Source organism: Schistocerca gregaria, chromosome 3, assembly GCF_023897955.1.
Source record: "Schistocerca gregaria isolate iqSchGreg1 chromosome 3, iqSchGreg1.2, whole genome shotgun sequence".
Lineage (NCBI taxonomy): Eukaryota > Metazoa > Arthropoda > Insecta > Orthoptera > Acrididae > Schistocerca > Schistocerca gregaria.
Window position 1 is genome coordinate 940,081,105 of NC_064922.1, and position 20,983 is coordinate 940,102,087.

The 20,983-nt window shown below is 36.9% G+C and overlaps 1 protein-coding gene across 21 annotated transcripts in view; it reads right to left on the reverse strand.

Moving 5' to 3' along the window:
* Positions 1–216: 216 nt before the first annotated feature.
* The window catches only part of LOC126355848 (activating transcription factor 7-interacting protein 1), a 280,695-nt gene continuing 259,928 nt past the window's right edge, over positions 217–20,983 (reverse strand). For all 21 annotated transcript variants that reach the window (XM_050006328.1, XM_050006319.1, XM_050006324.1 and 18 more), the window contains 4 exons: positions 14,072–14,226; positions 9,070–9,178; positions 3,789–3,955; positions 217–1,784 (listed from right to left, as the gene is read on the reverse strand). In XM_050006328.1, the coding sequence (XP_049862285.1) occupies positions 1,680–1,784; positions 3,789–3,955; positions 9,070–9,178; positions 14,072–14,226 (536 nt within the window). In that variant the 3' untranslated portion in view covers positions 217–1,679. The remainder of the gene's footprint in view (positions 1,785–3,788; positions 3,956–9,069; positions 9,179–14,071; positions 14,227–20,983) is intronic.

The window sequence follows — 20,983 nt, forward strand, 5'->3', positions numbered from 1 at the left end:
AATTTCTAAATTGAGCGGGTCCCTGTAGTAACCATCAGAGCAGAGGTAATTACTTCTTGTTTAATTTTTAGGATGAAAAATATTTTACAGTATTTGGCAGGAATAGCCTACACAGATAATCAGTCGAGTACCTAATTGAAACAGCAAAAAGTTACCTTCAGTGGTGGTATCACGCAGTGTGTATCATTTTTTCCACAGGATCCAGAAATGATAACATTTTAAGAATCAATTACTTTTATTTACTTTCAAATTTTACTGTTGTTACACATTTGACTGGAACAACCATTCCGCTGGCAGTGAGATCTGTAGTCGACAAGATACCCAAACCATGCCGACAACGTGACACAGTTTTTTCGAAGTATTAACACTGTAGATAGTCTTAAAACTAACCGTTAAAAATGAACACAAGGTACACTAAAAAGAATTGCAGGTAATGAAAAGTTCTCAAAATTTATGTAACAACAATTCTATTTTTTTTAAAAATGCAGTTTTTCTTTGTAGGAATTATTATAAGCAAATTTACCATTTAAAGCTCATTTACACAAATAATTAAATTATATATATATATGTATATTTACAGACAGAAAGAAAAATATATACAACTTTCTACATCCTGCTGGTAGCCATTAACAGATTTTTCTGAAGGAAAAAAAACCAACAATAACAACAACAGAAATTGACATAGCAAACCTTTTCTTTCAGGGTTAAGTTCACTCCAAAAGACCAAATAAATAAATAAAAAATAACTGTTTTATCAATACACTAGAAATTTTATGCCTTAAGCACTGTACGTATAATACACACACCTCAGGTATACTAAACAAATGCAATAACAGTCATTGCTTCAGATTCTGCAATTCACCAATAAAATGGTGGCAAAATGTGAGTAAGTTTCAAAGACTAGTGCTGAGTGCTTTATTTAATGCAAAATATGAATGAAATTTTATGCTATTTCTTCATTCATCCATAATTTTTTCACCAAGGAATACATGTCGTTTCTGTAGCTAAAGTTCACTTTTAGCCTATTTACAATTAATTTCGAAGACTACAACTGTATGACAAATTGTGTATCATCCATCTTTTACACACACACACACACACACACACACACACACACACACACACACACACACAGTAAATTAATTGGACCTTACAAAAACAAGAGTAATCTTCACAAATGTACTAAGTTTTGAGGACCACTATTTATCAATGTGTTTGAGCAAATACTTTAACATCTGAGATTACTTTTTTACACTCTTGTTTACATATTGGGACACTAACTGCAGTTAAGTTTTGGAGTTATTGTGTACATTCTTTTTTCTCCTATGAATGATGGTAAGCAACTTACATTCCATTCCTGGAACACAAACCATTGACATTCAAGTAGTCCAAATTTGCAGCTGCCAAAAAGGTTTTCCATTATAAGATTCTGTACATAAATATTTACACCTGTTTCTGTTTTTCTGCTTTCACATTTTTTGCATGTATTTACACCAAACATTTTCATTACACAAAAAACACATGTAATAAAAAAGTTCTCAGCAATTTATTTACATTGTACAGCAGCAAAATACTGTCTGTATGGCATTCAGAGTTACCTCAACTATTCACAGATTTCTATATAAATACCACGGCACTATTTACAATAAAACATCCAGCAAGAGACAATGCATCACTATCTACTTCCGAGTCAGTACAATACTCCCTGGTAAGCTGAATGGTCCCACACGAGAATGTATGTCAACAGCTCTCACAGCAAAGTGATATTTGTGTCCTTCGACAAACTGCAAAGAAAAAGAAATGTCTACAATAATGCAACAAATTTTTGTTACTTATAAAATTATTACATTTTTACCTATGAAATCAAGCTCATCTGAATCTGTAGGCAACCAAATCAAAAGCGTAGACAGTACATTTCAATCTACAAACCAAACACGTGCACACCCGGCTACAACATATACGCTTGTTGGCAACATTGACACAGAAAATGTTTTAAATATGTTTTGCAGCCTGTGCTAGTCAGATGTGCACAATCCACATGGTGTTCACTTGGCTGTGGTGTGAAGGAAGGAGAGGGAGGGGAAGAATAAAATTCCCACAATCTAACTGCAGTTTCCCAAGCACCACCGCACTTTCATAGTATTTATGGCCCTGCAGATTCCACTCTTGAACATAGATGCCAAAGTTGTATGCCCTGTGTGCTCCCTTTACTTGCCACTACAACTGATGCTGTGAAGGCTACACAGCTGTTGAGTTACAATCACTGAGTGCTCACTCACAAGGCAAGTGAGGCGAGCCGTGTATATATCAAGTCACAGGGGGAAAAAAAAAATCCATTCACTCCACTTCACTATGCAGACGTCTCGTGACATTATATTTGCTGATATATATAACACACACACACACACACACACACACACACACACACACACACACACACACACACACACAGAGAATTACTAGCTTTCGCAACCGATGGTTGCTTCTTCAGGAAAGAGGGAAGGAGAGGGAAAGACGAAAGGATGTGGGTTTTAAGGGAGAGGGTAAGGAGTCATTCCAATCCCGGGAGCGTCTGTGTATGTGCGGATGGATATGTGTGTGCGAGCGCGCGCGCACACCTGTCCTTTTTTCCCCCTAAGGGAAGTCTTTCCGCTCCCGGGATTGGAATGACTCCTTACCCTCTCCCTTAAAACCCACATCCTTTCGTCTTTCCCTCTCCTTCCCTCTTTCCTGAAGAAGCAACCATCGGTTGCGAAAGCTAGTAATTCTGTGTGTGTGTGTGTGTGTGTGTGTGTGTGTGTGTGTGTGTGTGTGTGTGTGTGTGTGTTTTGTTCATTGTGCCTGTCTGCCGGCGCTTTCCCGCTTGGTAAGTCTTGGAATCTTTGTTTTTAATGTATTTTTCCCATGTGGAAGTTTCAATGGCTGATACAGATGTACTGTTTTCTTGGGAGTATTTGTAACTTTATACAATGTTACTTATGGCACTTTATGAAACTGCTAGTGGTATTAATAGCTTCATGAACACTACTTGCATATAGCATGCCCATTTAGCCAAAAGTAAAGTCTGCCAGCCTTAGTTTGCACTCATACCTCAATAATTCTACATCTCTGAAAGTATATTTTCTGAAAGTTACCCATTGTATTACAATTTCACTTACACCTACATTAATGTGTTTACAGTATTTGAGATCCATCATGATGCTATAATGCTCTATTATAATTTTTCTTCTATCTCACTACACACAAAAGTAATACCTGAGTAAGACTAATAACAGTCCACAAAAATAAAAACAAACTATAGGAGGATCAAAGTAAAACTAAACTTTTGTCATGTTTTCTTGACATTCCTGAAGTGTTAACTTTCAAATGTGGAAAATGGACGATACTCCAGCTCGTTACTGATTACTGTTTATCACATCAGCTGTCAGCATATTTTCATTCTTTACCTGACCAACAATATCTTTAATCTCAGTCTAACTACAGTCAACATTTTCAATCAAGTGTACCATAATGCACAATATGTCATTTTTTCAGCAATTACTATCCTTAGCTATTACACTGATGTAGGCTGGTTCAAAAAATACATTCTTTTTTACTCTACAAAGCCTCTTCCTATAATCTGACCTGTCATTTCAAATTTTAGGCTGCATAGTCTTCTTTAACACACAAGAAGATTGCATAAAGACAAATATATATATGAGTCACGGTGTTTACAAATTATATGCAAATCTAACTCCATAAAACTGTACCTACACGTCACATGAAATTAATGTCCGGCAGATACATACCTGTGTCAACGTGCAAGCCATTGGCAATGGTAAAGCCTTGACATCTCCAACTTTTTTCCAATGTGCTGTACTTGGAGGTGATGAACTCTCCTGATACGCATACAGCTGGTAGCTGGCAATGGCTGCATATTCATTTGTCACTGGCATATTCCACGACAGAACAATACCTGTAAGACATTTAGTATTAAAAACACGCAGTCCTGATTCGAAAGGAAGGTGAGAAGAAAATGTAAGTTTGACTACATATCATTAGAAAGAAAACTATCTTTTGGATACAGTTTGTAAGAGATCTACATTAACCACTATTCAGGTAACCAGCTGTCTGAAAATTTCTCCCATTATTACATGTGCTTATGTACTCCAATTAATTTAAAAATCAGATAATATTAAGGATCTAGTTCTACTTGTTCCAAAACTGTTGTTCTTCCTTAAATAATATCAATATATTTATGCTAGCCAAATTTATCCTCATACTTTGATCTCAGTGAAAATCCCTTCGAAAAACTTCTACAATAATATGGAGAAGTAAACCCGAAATACAGTTAAGTACTGAAGCCTACGTCAGAGTTATCTTTATTGTTCTTCTGTCACTACTTTGTATTTTTATAAGCGTTTTAAAATAAGAAGTACCAATTCTCAAACATTTTTTAATTGTATTCAAATAAGATAACAGTAACTATCACGTCTTCAGTACGTACTTCTCCCTCGTGAAAATCGATTATATTTCCTTTTACACAATAGATTTGAATCTACAAAAGCAGTTTATAAGAAACTTCTGCGTCAGTATCTTAACTATACGTTAATCAATACTATTCTAGGACCATTCCATTCACATGTAGCCTACTTAGTAATCCTGTCAAAAACAACCAATCATAGCACTTTTTTTCTTTGTATTAATTTTGATGATGGCTTAACTGAAAGATCTTGCTCTGTAGATGATGTAAATAGGTTTCTGGTACCTGATACAGGATTTTTTTCCAGGTGCTGTCTTAAAAACGAAAAGAAGGTTTCACCAGTTGCCTAAACAGTTCAAAAGCAGTAAGCTTATTACAGTTCTCCCACTTCTCAGTGACCATGAAAATTGACCTACTGAACTTCATAGAGTTAACATAATCACTTACACAGAGGGGGAGCTGTTAACCAACAAGAAAACCAAAGGAAACCTAGGAAGCTGTAACTGAATTATCAGAAAACTTGCACCTGCACAGAACAAGCAGCAGTGCACTCGTGCAAATCTCTCAATCTTGACAGGTGCTCTCCAAGCACTGTAAGTACTGGTGGTAAGAAGGAACATAAGTAACAAGGAGAGGTTCCATGGTGCAATTGACCTTTTTGCAACTATCTATGTGGCGTTGCAAATTGAGAATCTGGGTATCACATTCTGAAGCCCTAGCGGGCCTTTCTTTACGAGTAAAAGCCAAAAAACAGTTTAGCCTGCTCCACTAGAGCTTTAAGTTAATACAACATTTTCGAATGACACCATAGCATAATGGATAGAGTTACAGATTGAGAAACTGAAGGAGACCGATTTGAATCCTGTCACATGGTTATAAATTTTTTTGTTAGGTTATTTGCTTCAAATGTAATGGTTCTCTAATTTTTTTCAAAGTGATTTTTAACCATTGTATCAAGTTTCTTATTTATTCTCATTTCTCCATTGAGCTCAAAATCATTGGTGGATTTGCAGTTACCAATCATTTGTGATTCTGTTGCATTTAAAATGCCTGACAACGTAAATTCATCAACCAGCAAATGTTATGACGAAAGAATAGAGAAATTTGATGAAAAACAAGGACAACTTTCACGAATTCCTTATGCAATGCATTGTCTATTTATAAGAAGAGGTTTCTCCTTTCTGAAAACCCAATTTTAAAAATATAAACACAGTAGCAATGAGTGGACAAATCACAGAAAAACCGATTCAACTCGTGATGCAGAGTGTTATTGTTCAGGAACAGCAAGACTGATTAAGAGGGTTTGCATAATCAGGTAAGCCTTTCCATACTATCATCTGTTAATTTTTGGATTTCCTTATAACTGCAAAGCCACCAATGATTCTGAGCCCATTGGAGGAATGAGAACCAATAAGGAAGTTAATACAATGGCTAAAATGACTTGGCAAAAGTTTATAAAATTCGAAACATTACAGTTGAAGCAAATAACAGAAGAAAAATAAAATTAAAAAATAATAAATAAAAATTGTAAGCAAGTAATAGGATTCTAACCCTCCACCTTCAGTTTCCCAATCTCTTACGACATCCATTACACTATGGCAGCATTAGAAAATCTGGTATTGAATTAATACTCTAGTGGAACAAGTTGAATTGTTTTTCGGCTTTTACTTATAAGTGAGAGCTCACCACGGTGAATGGCTTCACAGTGTGATACCTGGGTTCTTACCCTACACCATCATATAGGTGGTTGCAAAAAAGTCAATTGCAACACTGGGTCCTCTCTCCTTTCAAGTCTTTAGCATTATTTTCAACATAGAACGCTTTCCTAAATCAAATGGGTACATTCATGATGGCCACACAAATAAGACACATTAACACTACCAGGGGGCTTGCTGCTTCACAAGATCAACTGCAATATATGCCAGACGAAGCAGGTAACTGGGGAGTTGAGTGTACTAAGCGACATTTTTATGTAGCACAGCCACATCGAATCAGATGGTGGGGTTATGGTTCTGGAACTGGCACAGTGTCATGCTTACAAAAATGTCATATGAGCCTTGTGGGCAAATGAAGGCTCAAGAGGTAGTGATACTGAGGTCTTATTACCTTGCCCATACTATTCACCATCTACTCTCTGCTGCTTTTGTCTTGTAAGACAGGGTAATATGCAAGACAGAGATTACTGCTAAAATATTGTTCACAAGTCAAGAGTGAAATTCTTAGTGCATTCTATGTAACAAAGGTGGAAGCGGGCAACAAAAAATAGACAGGTCAGAAAATGAAAGATGTAGAACACTAAAACGGAGTGCAGGAAGGAGAATTTAGAGAAGAAATGCTGAGACAGAAGAAATTTGTGTAAATTAATGCCACGTGGGTGGTAAGAACCGAGGACATGTAGTAGCACTAGTTCTCACCTGTGAAGTTCTCAGGCACTTGTGCCTGGGAGAAGAATCCAGATGGCATGTGTGGTAAAACAGGCACTGAGGTCATGACTTGTAGAGCAAGTAAGTTACCAGTTAGGACAAATGGGTATAGGCAGAAGGTGTATACCGGCAACACACAATATCCTGTTGCACAGCAAGCTATACCCCATGACATTCGTTACTTCAGTGGCTGTTTCACCACAAGCTGCAACTGGATGCTTCCCCCGCACACCAGTTACTGAGAACTCCACATGTCCTTGGTTCTCGCCACCCACCTCGCCTTAATTTACGTTAATTTCTTATATCTCAGCATTTCTTCACAGTAACTACTCCTTTCTTCACTCTGTTTTTGTTTTCTACATCTTTCATTTTCTGACCTGTCTATTTTCCGCCAGTCCCCCACCACTTCTATTACAGAAAATGCACTTAGCTTTTCACTCTCTTATTAACTCTTGCATGGTGTTTTACCAGTACTCTCTGTTTTGTATATTATCCTTTCTTCCACCTTTAAGCGATCTCATTTTTAAATCTCATCCGGTGCAGTCCCCAACAGTCAGTCTTTCCTTCCCAGCCCGTCCACTACACCTCCCCTGACCCAATGTTCGGGTGACTTTTCCAAACTCTACTCCTTTTCCTAAACCTCTTCAGTTGATTTCTCTTCACTCCCCTTCCTGCACCTTCAACTGTTCTGGCAGAAGAAGGAATCACTGGCTCTGTAAGCTTGCGCAAGGAAAACCTCCTTTTATATGTGTATTTTCCTGCCGCCACTTGGTGAGGAGATTTTTTATTTATCCAGTTACATTGTATTGTCAAAAATTGATCATTTTCTTTTCCATGTTGAGTATTTTTATATAGTTTTATAAATTTCTTAGTTTAAATCCCCTATCTACCCTTTTACCTCACTATCTCCCAAATTAACAGTAATTCAATGAAGTCTAATACAGCTATTGCACTTTTAAGTTTCTGGAACTAAGGTTTTCCCAGTATTTATGACAATTATTACTGCTCCCTTCAAATTTCCTATCTTCACATTGGTAATTCTCACCCTATTTTGCATGAACATATTTGTAATTATCCTGTGATTTACGATTTACGAAAAAGTGTTCAAAGAAAAACTGACACAATTGATGTAAAATGACACTGGCATGGCATTGGATATCAAGTACTGTTTACAAATGTTACACGGTTAATGTTTCCTGACACCAAAGCCCTTTACTCAGCAGATCTGAACAGGTAAAAATTGGAACAATTCATGTTTATCTCCTGCTGCTGCCAATCCCTATTCAGTACAGAGGCTGATGTGAGTAACTGGGTTTGTTCGAATGAAGATATCATGATCAAAACCATTTTCAAACTGTCTTTACTGTGCACGTGCACATGCAGAGCTTTGCGACTGTTGTTATCATCATGATACCTTTATTGAATCATATTAGCATGTTTCGCTGTTTGGCTACTTGTAGTGCTACCTGACATCTTTGTTCACTTTGCATTGTGCATGTTTTTGGTTTAAACATTACACTACTTCCATATTTTTTCTTGCTCAGCAAGATGGGACTACACGGAAAGAGATGCAGAATGACACATATGCAAACATCGTACAAAATACTTACGTAAATATTAGCACTTGACAAGGAGAATAAATTTTTGAAATGCCTCTCGTTAAGCACGAAAAATTATGTAGCTGGTGCAATGTTTCACTATTTAAATAACAAATGACAGCTGCAGGATTTATGAAATTAAGCCAAATGTTTCTATTTTCCACACAGTTACCAGCAGTTTTTATTAGATAATAAACAAGCCTTTATGAGTATTTTGATGCCTGTTATGTACATTATCTTACACAAAATGTGAAAATTGAAGAGAGGTACTACATGTAACTTTTACTGCTTCACACATTATTTCCCACATTTCACATTTTCCCACATTCTACACAATTATTTTTTTTTAAGTGTACCCTGAAGAGTGAAAAAGCAGCATTTCACTGTATTTACTAACTGTGTACAATTCAATTCCAGTTATTAGCATAGTCATGCCATAAAAGTTATCATTCTACAGAACTATTGCAAATTTCAGAAAAATAATGGTTTTATACTTACGTGAATGAATGTTATTTCCCTTTAGAATACACACAAATCATTAAAATGGAAAACAAAATTTAACAACAATATCTTTAAAAGCACCTACCTTGGTGCCTGCTTTGTTTTGATATTTTTAATTCGGGTCTTGGTGGCATCTTCTTTAAGTCTGGATTATTTAGATTCAAGTTTGGTGCCACGGGAAGAGGTGCAGGGTGCTGAAACAAAGAAGATTGTATTGTAATTTATTTCGTAACAGTTAAAAATGCTAACAGGTGAAACACAGAGAGACTGAAAAGATGGATGGTAATTTATATTCCAGTCTCTCTCTCTCTCTCTCTCTCTCTCTCTCTCTCTCTCAGGCACAAACCTGTTGTCCTGGAGCCCTGAGCAAAACAAACTTAAAGGCAACAGAGATACACACATGTAACAAAGGAAACATAGTGTCAGCAAACTTAACAGTCAGTTCCTACTGAACCCAAGACAAGTATTCGGTTTCTATCATTCATTTGGTAGACACCTCTTGTTCTGTGCAACCTGCCTCCCAACTATCTCCACATGGAAGAAACATACAACTCAGCATCAAAGATTTAATATCAGTACTTGCTTTATTCAAGTTTCTGTCATACGTATCAAGGTTTCCCAAATGATTTTAGAGACTAGCAAATGGTTTCCATATTTGTTTTCCTTATTTATTTTATAATAATGTACACGCTCAGTTTTAATTATTCAAACATTTTTTCTAATCAAAACTGATATTACATTTAATGCTATTCAATTTAAATACCATTTTTATTTGAAATGTACATGCATCACAATGTTGAAAATTTCTTAATGAGTTAATACTGAATCTCTATTTGAGGTCTGCATCAAATACAATATGAAGTATAAATGTAAACAATGTTTCAATATCTTTACTGTAACACTACCAACATATGACACAATGTCTGCAACATGGGGCTATCATGCACCTCCCATTCAGAAATTTTGACATTTTCTTTTATCACAAATAAATGCAATAATGCACAAGTAGTCTCAGGAATGAAAGAACCTTCGGTTCAAATTTGTTTGGCATTACATGCATTGTTAAAGTTCTTACTTGAAATACTGAGCAGATGCTGGAAAATCAGAAAATATCAGCTTTCATTTTTCCAGTCATCGTCACTTTCTTCTCCCTTTCATCCAACATCAGGCCACGTTTGGACATTTATGGTACTTTTCCACTTTCCCTTGTCTATCCATAATTATTCTTCGGTAATTGCTTTTGTTCCAGTCCAGATTCCTTCCTCAAACTGGTCTTGAATTAGTGAATCCATCTAGCTCTGAGTCTCGTCCATGCCCTCAGACATTAATTTTGGTATTCTTCCATGTTCCATTTTCCATTTTCTTTACATGTCCAAACCTTTTAACCAACTCTTCTCAATTTTATCATTCAACTTTTCTTGTCTCTCAATTCCTCTGGCACACTTCTAAGGAATTTCATTCACTGGCTTTGATTCTCCTCTTCTGTCTTCGACTCAATGTCAAGGTCTCCAATGCATACATCAATATAAATGTAAAGTACGTCTTTTACAGCACTTTCCTGCACTTCATTGGTATCTCCCTCCCCCAGACATATTGCTGAAATGCACTGCTGTGTTGTACCCTTTTGCCAATTTCTTTCTCCATCCTTACATTCATCATCACCTCAGATCCTAAATATTTAATGTTGCCCACAATTTCACTTCCCCATGAAAGAAAAAAATATTATCAACAAAAGTTTATCAATTTATTGTAACCAAGTATCTAATTTACTCTGTTCTTCTACAATGGTAATTCACAGTTTCCAACTGACCGTAAACATTAAGACGATACTTCCTTAAACACTCATTACATTCAAGTATGTATTTCGTAACCACATCTCAAATGTGCGTCCAATTCATATTTCCAAATTATTGTTAACAAAATACTTGTTATTTACTGTACCTGTTGCATTCAGACATAGATATTGTGATTTAAACACAGTGTCGAGACATTTGGCTTGTTGTTGTGGTCTTCAGTCCTGAGACTGGTTTGATGCAGCTCTCCATGCTACTCTATCCTGTGCAAGCTTCTTCATCTCCCAGAACCCACTGCAACCGACATCCTTCTGAATCTGCTTAGAGTAGTCATCTCTTGGTCTCCCTCTACGATTTTTACCCTCTATGCTGTCCTCCAATACTAAATTGGTGATACCTTGATGCCTCAGAACATCTCCTACCAACCGATCCCTTCTTCTGGTCAAGTTGTGCCACAAACTTCTCTTCTCCCCAATCCTATTCAAATCTTCCTCATTCGTTATGTCATCTACCCATCTAATCTTCAGCATTCTTCTGTAGCACCATATTTCGAAAGCTTCTATTCTCTTCTTGTCCAAACTATTTATCGTTCATGTTTCACTTCCATACATGGCAACACTCCATACAAATACTTTCAGAAATGACTTCCTGTCACTTAAATCTATACTCAATGTTAACAAATTTCTGTTCTTCAGAAATGCTTTCCTTGCCATTGCCAGTCTACATTTTATATCCTCTCTACTTCGACCATCATCAGTTATTTTGCTCCCCAAATAGCAAAACTCCTTTACTACTTTAAGTGTCTCATTTCCTAATCTAATTCCTTCAGCATCACCCGACTTCATTCGACTACATTCCATTATCCTCGTTTTGCTTTTGTTGATGTTCATTTATATCCTCATTTCAAGACACTGTCCATTCCATTCAACTGCTCTTCCAAGTCCTTTGCTGTCTCTGACAGAATTATGATGTCATCAGCGAACCTCAAAGTTTTTATTTCTTCTCCGTGGATTTTAATACCTACTCCAAATTTTTCTTTCGTTTCCTTTACTGCTTGCTCAATATACAGATTGAATAACATCGGTGAGAGGCTGCAACCCTGTCTCACTCTCTTCCCAGCCACTGCTTCCCTTTCACGTCCCTCGACTCCTGTAACTGCCATCTGGTTTCTGTACAAATTGTAAATAGCCTTTCGCTCCCTACATTTTAACCCCTGCCACCTTCAGAATTGGAAAGAGAGTATTCCAGTCAACATTCTCAAAAGCTTTCTCTAAGTCTACAAATGCTAGAAACATAGGTTTGCCTTTCCTTAATCTTTCTTCTAAGATAAGTCGTAGGGTCAGTATTGCCTCACGTGTCCCAACATTTCTACAGAATCCAAACTCATCTTCCCCGAGGTCGGCTTCTACCAGTTTTTCCATTCGTCTGTAAAGAATTCGTGTTAATATCTTGTAGCTATGATTTATTAAACCGATACATCAGTAATTTTCACATCTGTCAACACCTGCTTTCTTTGGGATTGGAATTATTATATTCTTCTTGAAGTCTGAGGGTATTTCGCCTGTCTCGTACATCTTGCTCACCAGATAGTAGAGTTTTGTCAGGACTGGCTCTCCCAAGGCTGTCAGTAGTTCTAATGGAATGTTGTCTACTCCCGGGGCCTTGTTTCGACTCAGGTCTTTCAGTGCTCTGTCAAACTCTTCACACAGTATCGTATCTCCCATTTCTTTTTCATTTACATCCTCTTCCATTTCCATAAGTACATCGCCCTTGTATAGACCATCTATATACTCCTTCCACCTTTCTGCTTTCCCTTCTTTGCTTAGAACTGGGTTTCCATCTGACCTCTTAATATTAATACAAGTGGTCCTCTTTTCTCCAAAGGTCTCTTTAATTTTCCTGTAGGCAGTATCTATCTTACCCCTAGTGAGATAACCCTCTACATCCTTACATTTGTCCTCTAGCCATGCCTGCTTAGCCATTTTGCACTTCCTGTCGATCTCATTTTTGTGACATTTTTATTCCTTTTTGCCTGCTTCATTTACTGCATTTTTATATTTTCTCCTTTCATCAATTAAATTCAATATTTCTTCTGTTACCCAAGGATTTCTACTAGCCCTCGTCTTTTTACCTACTTGATCCTCTGCTGCCTTCAGTACTTCATCTCTCAGACCTACCCATTCTTCTTCTATTGTATTTCTTTCCCCCATTCCTGTCAATTGTTCCCTTATGCTCTCCCTGAAACACTGTACAACCTCTGGTTTAGTCAGTTTATCCATGTCCCATCTCTTTAAATTCCCACCTTTTTGCAATTTCTTCAGTTTTAATCAACAGTTCATAACCAATAGATTGTGGTCGGAGTCCACATCTGCCCCTGGAAACGTCTTACAATTTAAAACCTGGTTCCTAAATCTCTGTCTTACCATTATATAATCTATCTGATACCTTTTAGTATCTTCAGGCTTCTTGCATGTATACAGCCTTCTTTTTTGATTCTGGAACCATGTGTTACCTATGATTAAGTTGTGCTCTGTGCAAAATTCTACCAGGCGGCTTCCTGTTTCATTTCTTTGCCCCAGTCCATATTCACCTACTACGTTTCCTTCTCTCCCTTTTCCTGCTACCGAATTCCAGTCACCCATGACTATTAAATTTTCATCTCCCTTCACTATCTGAATAATTTCTTTTGTTTCATCATACATTTCTTCTATTTCTTTGTCATCTGCAGAGCTAGTTGGCATATAAACTTTTATTACTGTAGTAGGTGTGGGCTTCGTATCTATCTTGGCCACAATAATGCGTTCACTATGCTGTTTGTAGTAGCTTACCCGCATTCGACTTAAATAACTAAATTATTATTTTAACCTGACAAAAATCTGTGAGCAACTGATGAAAATGTGAGTATGGTATGAGAATGAACAGACTGGAATACAAGAAGTTCATAAGGCTGCCTTATATTTTGACATTCCACTACTTTCCCTCTGAAGCTCACAAACTATAACAGGGACTCCACAAACACAATCAGCTGTAAATAAGTAACTAATGATCACTTCAGCTTTCAACTTGGACAAGAAAGTGCTGTTCTACAGTATCAATGTCTCCACTTTTGAATATAGTATGATTACTTGAAGGGTTACAAAACAGCTTTCTGCAAAAACAATCTGTACATTAAAAATAGCTACATTAACAATGAACAATCTAAAAGAATACAAAAAAAATGAAATGGCAAAATTTTATACTACTGTTTGTGGATTTGAGGTGTTCTACAATGTTATAAAGAGTTCTTGGACACACCTGAGCATGTTGAGGCAAAGACCGCGACTGAGGAGAAGCTGTTAAACCCTGTGCAGGACGAATCTGTGGCCTGCTTGGTGAACCTTGGGCTACTGATGGTTGCAAACCCGCAGGACGTGTCGATGTTGGAACCTGCTGGCCCACTGCTCCAGACCCTAGGGAAGGAAATTTAACAACACCTACAGACATACCCACAAATTACTTGAACTTTCTGTTTATCACACTTAAATCTAACTATATGGCTATATAATTCAGTGTGCACATTCCTGCACTAAAGCAACAACACATTCGAAAATGTGCACAAAAGCAATTACACATTCAAACATGAAGACATAAAAGCTTTACATGATTAGAAAACAGATTAGCAGAATTTTTCAATCCCTTAAAGACTGACTGCCTTATTTCGGAATTTTTTTTTTTTTAGTTTATCTTGTCAGTTTTATACATTGTGCTGTAAGCTGTACAAGCAGTGAATACATATCCAATCCGAGCTCTGTCTCATCAACAATCTTCGTAAGGAGTGCATATGCCCATGAAAAATGACAAATAATGAAACAAGTAGAAGAAAGTTCCCTAAACTGAATCCCCATTTCACTTTTTAAAATAGAAAATAGTAAGTATGTTTTAAAAGGCTTGGTGATGTTCTGCATCATTTACATTTTACTTTCAGAAAATACACTGAAAAACAGCTGTCGAAATCGGACCCCTCACAAAAAGAAATGAAAATGAAAGGTAGCAAATCGAATTAGACATAGTTTCAAAGCACCAATATAACTATGGGTTTTAGTTTAGAATATGCAAATGCATTCAAGAAGTACAGAATAACAGTAATAAATATGTTTAGTGACAGTAATCAAAGACATTCTTTAACTTTTACAGCTTCCAATTGGGCTGTTTACGGTGTGTATGCAATTACAGTAGAACTTTATGTCTTTTGGTGCCTAGGAAAGGTAATCTTTTATTGATGTAAAATAAGCGATGACATAAAACAATTTTGTTTTAGAACATGTAGAACCCTGAGGATCCTCAAATATACCTGTTGACTGAAGAACACCCAGACCTGCCCAATATGTTTAAGATTGACGTGGGTCAAGCTCTACAATAATTTGTGGTTCATTCCTGTCACATTCTACTGTTATCTAGAAATGTCTGGTTATCTAGAAATATCTGATTTCATACTATTTGTTTCTTTAACATTCATAGATGAGGGAATATCATTTTTTGTTTGCCTGTTCAATGTATTCAGCACCTGCAAACAGGTTCTCTTTCAATGTGCGTGCACTTGTTACTTTAAATCCACAAGAGATCCACTTTGAAGTGAGGGGACAGGCAAGCCATTTACAGTAGTTCTCTCTAAACACACAATCATGATAGATATAAAAAGATTGGACACTGATGACAAATTCCAAAGAAATGTAAATACAGATCACTAATAACCAATTCCGCAATCCTGTACATGCATATCCCTTACAGGAGCATATACGCTTAACAGATGACAAACCATTTAAGGATGAAAACCACACAAACTGCATTTTGTCCCACTAATATACTGTATTTGTTCGACTATAAGACAGCCCTTAACATAAGACAACCCTCTTGCTTAAGAGGTTCCTTGAGACATTTTTATTGTTAGCATACTCTGACTAATCGAACATACAAGCTGTTTTGCAGTATATATATATATATATATATATATATATATATATATATAAAAACAAAGATTCCAAGACTTACCAAGCGGGAAAACGCCAGCAGACAGGCACAAGAACAAAACACACACACACAGAATTACTAGCTTTCGCAACCGATGGTTGCTTCTTCAGGAAGGAGAGGGAAAGACGAAAGGATGTGGGTTTTAAGGGAGAGGGTAAGGAGTCATTCCAATCCCGGGAGCGGAAAGACTTCCCTTAGGGGGAAAAAAAGACAGGTGTACACTCGCGCACACACACGCACGCACGCACGCACACACACACACACACACACACACACACACACACACACACACACACACACACACACACACACAAGCAGAAACTTATGCAGTTCACTGACTTTTTATATTTTGATAATACAAGAAGAAATAAAATAAAAAGAAATCGTTTACATTATTTTTTATTTTCATTTCCTCTTTTTAACTAACTTTGTGTCATCATCATCATCATCTGTAACCCTACTAGCATTTCTTTATTCCTGACACTCCCACAGTATGTCGCTTTCTGAACCATCCACAGTACAGGCTATAAAGCACTTTCTGAATCCTTTCATTACAGATTCACTTGAGATTCTGCACCATGCAGTAAGAATCTATTGGCCAAGTGTGGATATTGAAGGTTTCTTCAACTCCCCCCTGGAGTGGGGACATGGTCCCCTTGAACAGGCCACTCATTGTAAAACTGTAGCAGGTGAGCCTTAAAACAGGTCTATTCACAATAACATATTACTTGAAGTTGTGTGGTCATCCCACCAGGAATGGGCTAGGACTGCTGTCAGATGCTTAACTCTGGGTGAGGTGTCTCCTGAAAAAAAATTGGATACCAATTATTTTTATACTGTTAAGCAAAGAGCCTGGTAATCTGTTTGAAGCAACCCAATCTAACATCAGGCCTTGCTTTGCACCTAAAGTTAAGTCCTGCACGCAGTTTTCCTATCTGGGTTACTTTCCTGCTAACGATCGCATTGGGGGGGGGGGGGGGGGGGGGGAGGCCTTCCTTCCACTTGCTAACACACCCAGCATTGTTGCTATTCTGGCATTTTCATTGCTACAACTTCTTATAGGAACACTTAACACCCTTCGTGTTGACAATAACTTACCAAAATAAACATGCATTTGATCGGGATTGCCAATATGGCCCACAAAATACTCATGCCATTTCCGAAAATGGATTATTCTGTAGGGATGAAAATTTAACATCTTTTATTGTGTGTAAATGATTGCACAAAAACATTTAGAAAGTTATCACACTACTTGACTACAGACTAGGCCTCAGTGATTTGAAATTGGCTGTTAAAAGTTGTGATTGAGGAGGCTTTTTCATTGGAATGTTTTCTTTTTCTAAAACATCAACACTTTTTTGTGATCTTTTGCTCTATGTAAGATTCCAACAAATGTTGAGAAGCTGCAGCATTTTCCCGTCAGTGAATGGAGAGTTTCTTGATGATTATAAAAAACTGGCAGAACATTGATCTTTACCTTTTGTGGGCATTCATAGCCATCTGACCTACACATTGCATCACAACAGATAGAACCGATAACGTACTTAGCACTGAAATAGAGCAGATAATAACTCTCTTCACATCATACGGGAAGATTTTCGGTGTGGCCTAAATATTGTTACACGTTTCGTGGTCGGTATAGTGCACAGTGCAGACGCTATAAACTGGTACTCAGCTCGTGTGCATAAAACTGGAATAAATACAGCAAGAGGGGAGAGGAGCAATACTGGGAAACAAGCCCTGCCTCCCTCTTGCAGGGCAACCAGCCTACACCCTTCTCAAGTGCTTTTGTAAAAGCAGAAATGGCACATGGCCTTCGGGCTAGCTGATCCCTTCTGCCACAATAATCCAACTTTGATGGGACCAAGATGTATTTCACAATAATAAAGGATAACAATAATCAACGCACAACCAAAACATTCGGTAATGGCTACTGAGCAATTGCTTGTTGAGCTTGGCAGTGTCATAAACGAGGCAGTTCAACCATGACCTCTGCCAGTATTTTAACTAAAGCTATCATTAATGCCCAGAATGTCAAGTCACGATAAGGCAGAAAATGTAAAATCCTGTGCTCTTCGGTTTTGTTACGTATCAAATATGTTGAAAAATTTGATAACTGTGTAGTCAAAATGTATACAAAAAGAAGTTGAAATGCGTGCGTGTGTGTGTGTGTGTGTGTGTGTGTGTGTGTGTGTGTGTGTCGTGAGAAACTCATAGGTGAGTTACTACAAAAATGGGGCAACTTGCATTACAACAGCGAATTGATACAGTGCAGAATTACATAAAGACAGCCCCCAATCAAGGAATGTAAAGAAATGTTTCAAGTGAAGTATTCTGGTAAAAATAAATAAAAACTCATCACCAGATATGTACAAGAAATGGAGGACTGTAGAACCCATTCAGAATGTGCAGAGAAATAGGCATCTGACAGTGGGGACCCCTGAAACTATAGACAGAATCCGCATAGACATTAAGGGAAGTCCCCGTTAAGTCGGCAGGGAAGTTATCAAGCAGGCTGATGTATTTTGTACATCTTGTACTAAAATATATGAAATTAAAAGCCTTCCATATGATGGTGGTGCAAGACGTGAAATTTGAGGATCGGGAAAAAACAGTGGATGATTGTAACTGGATGTTAACATCAATTGCTAACAGTTACTTTGACATCTTGGTTTATATCATGTCAGATGAGGTCTGGTTTAATTGTTCACATTATGTGAATTCCTGGAACTGCAAATACTGGCCACAGGGCAAGCCACATATCCTACACACACACACACACACACACACACACACACACACAAATCGTTGTTCCATAGATCATAAATATGAAACGTGTCACTTCAACATAAGTTTTCCTTACAGAAAATTATTTATTTATTTATTTACAGTCACTACTTCATATCTAAGAATTCATCTATTGAGTAGAAGGAGTTGTCATTCAGAAATTCTTTTAATTTTCTTTTAAATGTTGGTTAGCTCTCTGACGGACTTTAAATGCTGTTTGGCAAACGACCAAAGTTATTTGTGGCACCATAATTAACCCTTTCTATGCCAAAGTGAAATTTAATCCAGAATAGTGAAGATCAACCTTTCTTCTAGTGTTGAAGTTTTGCACTTTGCTGTTTTTTTGAATTGGGATGGGTTATTAATGACAAATTTCATAAGTGAATATAAGTACTGCGAAGGCACTGTAAATATCCTGAGTTTCTTAAATGTCTGCAAGGTGATTTTGGTTGGGCTTTAGCTATTATTCTGATTACACTCTATTGTGCAAAGAATACTATCTCTCTTAATGACAAATTGCCCCAAAATATGATGAAATATGAAAGCAGTGAATGAAAAGAGGCATAGTAGGCTAATTTACTGATATGCTTATCACCAAAATTTGCAATACGCCTAACAGCATAAGTAACTGAACCTAACAGTTTCAGCAGATCAACATCTCTCTTCAAATTCAATTTCTCATCAATGCACACACCCAGAAATTTTGAGTATTCTGCCTTAGCAACAGACTTCTGTTCATAGCTTATATTTATCAATGGTGTTATGCCATTTACTATACAGAATTGTATAAACTGTATTTTCTCAAAATTTAGTGAGAGTCCATTTTCAGATAACCACTTAATAATTTTCTAAAAGATGTTATTTGCCATTTCCTCAGCTGATTCTTGCCTCTTTGGTGCGATTACTATACTTGTATCATCAGCAAAAAGAACTAGCTTTGCATCTTCATGAATATGGAGTATCTAGTCATTAATACATATTAAGAACAATACGGGACCCAAGCCTGAACCCTCTGGGACATTGTTTTTGGTACCTCCCCAGTTAGAAGGCTCTGTTGGTTTTTGCAGACCATCTGTATTGTTAATTTCAACCTTCTGCATTCTTCCAGGTAAGTATGAATTAAACCATTTGTGCACTGTCCCACTCATACCACAATACTTAAGCTTATCTACAAGAATTTCATGATTCACACAATCAAAAGCCTTTGAGAGATCACAAAATATCTCAATGGGTGATGTTCTGTTATCCAATGCATTTAATATTTGATCAGTGAAAGCACATATAGCATTTTCTGTTGAAAATGCCTATCTGAAAACCAAACTGACATTTTGTTAGTACTTCATTTCTACAAATGTGTTATGCTACTCTTGAATGCATTACTTTTTCAAGGACTTCTGATAAAGCTGTCAGAGATGAGATTGGGCTGTAGTTGTTAGCATAAGATCTATCCCCTTTTTGTGCAATGGTTTAACAATAATGTATTTCAATCTCTCTGGAAAAATATCCTGTTTCAGTGAGCTGCTACATATGTGGCTGAGAACCCTACTTATTTGTTGGGAACAAGCTTTTAGTACTTTGTTGAAAATGCCACCATTCCATGTGAGCTTTTACTTTTGGTGAATTTATTATTTTCCTAATTTCAGTAGGAGAGGTAGGTTGAATTTCAATTTTATCAAATTGCTTAGGTACTGCCTCTTCAATGTAATGCCTCGCATTTTCTAATGAATAGCTGGATCTTATTTTCTCTACAACACTGAAAAACAGATTATTAAAAATGTTTTCTACTTCTAAATTTGTGTGAACAAACTTTTCATTGTGTTTGATAGAAATATAGTCTTCATGTGCTCTTGGTTGCCCTGTTTCCCTTTTAACAATATTCCAAATTGTTTTCATTTTATTATCGGATGTGCTAATCTCAGGCATAAAGCACATGCTTCTGGACTTTTTAATAACTTTTCTTAATACAATGCAGTAATTTTTATAATGTTTCACTGTTTCGGTGCATTACTCCTCCTAGCTACAAGATGCATTTCCCTTTTCTGTTTACAAGATATTTTTATCCCTATAGGAAGCCATGGCTTTTTACTTGGTTTCTTATAATTATATTTCACTGAGTTCTTAGGGAAAGATTTCAAATATACTCACAAAGGTATCATGAAATAGATTAAATTTTAAATTCGCATTGTGTTCCCTGTACACCTCATCCCAGTCTAAACTTTGCAAGCTTTCCCTAAAATTTTGAATTGTTAAATCATTACATGAACGCACTGATTTAGAGGGCTGTTTTGCATTACTGTATGGAATTCTTAACAGGGAAAGTTTTTAGAACGAGATTTTCACTCTGCAGTGGAGTGTGCACCGATATAAAACTTCTTGCCACATTAAAACTGCCTGACGGACCGAGACTCAAAC